The sequence below is a fragment of the Quercus suber genome, unplaced genomic scaffold, assembly GCF_002906115.3.
Source record: "Quercus suber isolate HL8 unplaced genomic scaffold, Cork oak 2.0 scaffold_352, whole genome shotgun sequence".
NCBI classification, from domain to species: domain Eukaryota; kingdom Viridiplantae; phylum Streptophyta; class Magnoliopsida; order Fagales; family Fagaceae; genus Quercus; species Quercus suber.
In genome coordinates this window covers 243,288-246,952 of record NW_027069804.1, presented here as the reverse complement: position 1 = coordinate 246,952, position 3,665 = coordinate 243,288, and the positions used below count along the sequence as shown (strand labels likewise).

The 3,665-nt window shown below is 36.7% G+C and overlaps 1 protein-coding gene across 1 annotated transcript; it reads left to right on the top strand.

Moving 5' to 3' along the window:
* The first annotated feature begins 453 nt into the window (after window positions 1-453).
* LOC111986315 (putative pentatricopeptide repeat-containing protein At3g13770, mitochondrial) lies at window positions 454-3,301 on the top strand. Its single transcript, XM_024017946.2, has 2 exons — window positions 454-1,047; window positions 1,724-3,301. Exons 1-2 carry the CDS (start codon window positions 561-563, stop codon window positions 2,809-2,811), a joined length of 1,575 nt encoding a protein of 524 aa, XP_023873714.1. The 5' UTR covers window positions 454-560; the 3' UTR covers window positions 2,812-3,301.
* The last annotated feature ends 364 nt before the right edge of the window (window positions 3,302-3,665 follow it).

Below are 3,665 nucleotides of genomic sequence, written 5' to 3'. Positions count from 1 at the left end.
TTGTCAAAAAGTTTAAAAGTTTGAGCTCGGCTTAATTGCTTGATTCATTAATCAAGCTAAGTTTGAGCTCAATTTTAAGATCAAACTTGAACTCAATATCAAACTTTTGAACTTAAGATCCAATACAAGTATATTATAAAGCCTATATCAAGCAAATATCAATCCCATCTAGTTTGGATGAGTGGTCTTAACTCTTAATTAATTAAAATTTTTGTAAGATATGAGTTTATTTGTCAAGCTCATAAATGAGCCTAGGTTTAGCTTATTTATTTATTTATTTATTTATTTTATCGAGCCTTAATGTTCATGAGTTTGTTCAAGAACATTTTCATTTTTGCTTGGGCTCGACTCATTTATTTAGCTTAATGAAGACTCAAGTTTTGCTTGTTATAAACAAACAAACAAACAAACATATACAAAAGGCAAGCCCAAAACTGAACCCACGCCTTGGCATAAGCCATAAAGGGCTATCCAAGCTCATGACTTGCCTGTGACTCGCTGTGAGGCCCAAAAAACAAAAGCTACTTACCATCTTCTCAAAAAGCAGTAGTAATAATAATATGCTCCGGAAATTCAATTGGTTTTTCCCTTATGCCAAGCATGTAGTAGTATCATTTTCTTCCATCAATAAACCATGTACTCGCCAAATTTCCCTTTCTTCCTTCCCTCCAAACTCCCCATATTTAAAATCTCTCTGTTACAACGGTCACCTCAAAGAAGCCTTGCTAGAAATGGCCCTTCAAGGCCCCGAAATGAGGTTCGAAGGCTATGACACGCTCTTAAATGAGTGCATAAACCAAAGGGCCATCAGAGAAGGCCAAAGGGTCCATACCCACATGATCAAAACCTGTTATCTCCCTCCTGTCTACCTCAGGACCAGGCTTATCGTACTGTACTGTAAGTGTGAGTGTTTAGGTGATGCGCGGCAAATGTTCGATGAAATGCCTGAAAGGAACGTGGTTTCATGGACGGCCATGATTTCAGCCTATTCTCAGAGAGGGTATGCCTCCGAAGCCTTGAATCTTTTTGGACAGATGTTGAGATCAGGTACTCCTGAAATTTCATGTCAAATCAGGTGCTTTTCATGTTGTTTCAACTTTGAAATTATAGTGGACTTCTGTAAAAATTTGCCTAGTTTAAATTTAAAGTTGGCTTACCATATGAATTTTATTTCAGCAAAAAAAAAAAAGTTGGCTTACCATATTGCGGTTTAATAACTAGTGATTTGGTGTACGTTTACATGCAATCTCACATGGAATGGTGGATGACGTAATTAATTGGGACACATCCCTTTCTTGAATTAATTTTCAAGAAAATTTTTAATGGAAGTTTTATTGCAAAATTCCTTATTGTAAGAGGGTCTTGGGCAACTACGCATAGAATGTATGCTCATTTAAATTCCATGACTTCTGAATTTAATTCAAAGGTAAATAAATGATAGTTGTTTGAATTATGCTAAGTTGATTTTTTTTTTTTTTTTTTTTTCTAACAGTACAAAAGCACACATTATTCTTATATAAAGTGAGCATGTGGGGTTTTATGTGTTCTGAAACATCAAAAGTATTTGATCTTAATCTAAGATGCCTGCAGCCCCAAAATTGGTGGTTGCATAGCACGGTGGATTTTTCTTCTTTGTTTTCTGCAATGTTGATGTAGGCATGTGGCCATTGTAACTTATGATTCTTTATTCCATTTTCTCATTACAAAGGTGAACTTTCTGCAGGTACTGAGCCTAATGAGTTCACTTTCGCTACTGTACTTACTTCTTGTATAGGTTCCAATGGGCTTAAACTGGGAAGGCAAGTCCACTCTTTCATAATTAAAACAAGTTTTGAATCCCATATATATGTTGGAAGCTCACTTCTTGACATGTATGCCAAAGCTGGTAGAATTCATGAAGCTCAAGGAGTTTTTGAAAGCTTGCCAGAAAGAGATGTTGTTTCTTGTACTGCTATCATCTCAGGCTATGCCCAACTAGGCCATGATGAAGAAGCACTGGAGCTATTCCGTAGGTTGCAGATGGAAGGAATGAGTTCAAATTATGTCACATATGCCAGTGTTTTAACTGCATTATCTGGTCTTTCTGCATTAGATCATGGAAAGCAAGTTCACAATCATGTCCTTCGATCTGAACTACCTTCATATGTGGTTCTTCAGAACTCTCTAATTGATATGTATTCAAAATGTGGAAGCCTTAACTACTCTAGAAGGATTTTTGATAGTATGCCTGAGAGAACTGTCATCTCATGGAATGCAATGCTCATGGGGTATAGCAAGTATGGAATGGGAAGAGAGGTGGTTGAGCTTTTTGAATTGATGAGAGAAGAAAATAAAGTCAAACCTGACAGCGTCACTATTTTGGCTGTTTTATCAGGTTGCAGCCATGGAGGAATGGAAGAAAAGGGGCTGGAAATTTTCTTTGAGATGGGAAATGGGAAGCTCAGTGTTGAGCCAGTGATTGAGCACTATGGGTGTGCTGTTGATTTGCTTGGGCGTGCTGGCCAATTAGAAGAGGCTTTTAAGTTTATCAAAAAGATGCCTTTTGAGCCAACTGCTGCTATATGGGGTTCACTTTTAGGTGCATGTAGGGTTCACTCAAACATTGACATTGGTGAATTTGTGGGCCGTCAACTTTTAGAAATTGAGCCTGAAAATGCTGGGAATTATGTAATTCTTTCCAATTTATACGCTTCTGCAGGAAGATGGGAAGATGTAAGAACTTTAAGGGAATTGATGAGTGAGAAGGCTGTGATAAAGGAGCCAGGAAGAAGCTGGATTGAGCTCGATCAAATCCTTCACACTTTTATTTAAATTACTGATTGTCTTAAAATGTTAAGTTATTAGGATATGGTAAATTTAATTATTTAACCACATTGTTGACATGGGCTTGTGTGGCTTGTATTGCCAAGCCCAAGTCGGTCACCTTATTTGACCAAATCCAAATTGCAAAAGGAATGCTCTTTTGCCGACTTGGTTAATAACACACACAGATATATATATATATATATACACATATATATATATATATATGTTGTTATGTGAGGCAATGGGAAGAGCATCAAATATTCTAATAACCTAGCAGTGCAGCCGTATAAGAAAATAGAGAATTAAAGAGGCAGTCCGCTTCTATTCTTATTGTTTTTGTGAGAGAGTGCTAGGGTGTAATTTTGATTTGGGTTTCTTGAGAGTGTTTTTGTGCAATATTGTATCTCCCTAATTTTTTATAGTGAAATTTCTTTGTTGCCACTGTGGAGGTAGGCAGTTTGCTGAACCACGTAAATTTTTGTGTTCTTTGTGTGTACTTGTTATTTAATTTCTGCTTATTTATTGTTATTGATTTGAGTCTTGGGGTGCTATTTCCACAACAAGTGGTATCAGAGCAAAGTTATGATTCAATCTTTTGAATATAAGAAAGATATTAAGCACAATGTATGACTTTGAGAAGTCTTGTAGAAAGGGAAAATTTTCCCTTTGGCAAAGGCGTATGAAGGATTTCCTAATTTAACAAGGAGTTCATAAGGTCTTGCTTGGGAAAAAGAAGAAACCAGAAAAGATGAAAGATGAAAAATGGGTAGAGATGGATGAGAAAGCAGCTAGTGTTATTCGTCTCAACCTAGGTGATGAGGTCATTCACAACATCCTAGAAGTAAAGACCGCAAAGGAAG

Bases quoted from the DNA above. Each gene is read 5' to 3' on its own strand.
- LOC111986315 (XM_024017946.2), top strand. From the start codon at position 561: ATGCTCCGGAAATTCAATTGGTTTTTCCCTTATGCCAAGCATGTAGTA. The intron at 1,048-1,723 runs GTACTCCTGAAA...AACTTTCTGCAG, and splicing joins TGGACAGATGTTGAGATCAG to GTACTGAGCCTAATGAGTTC.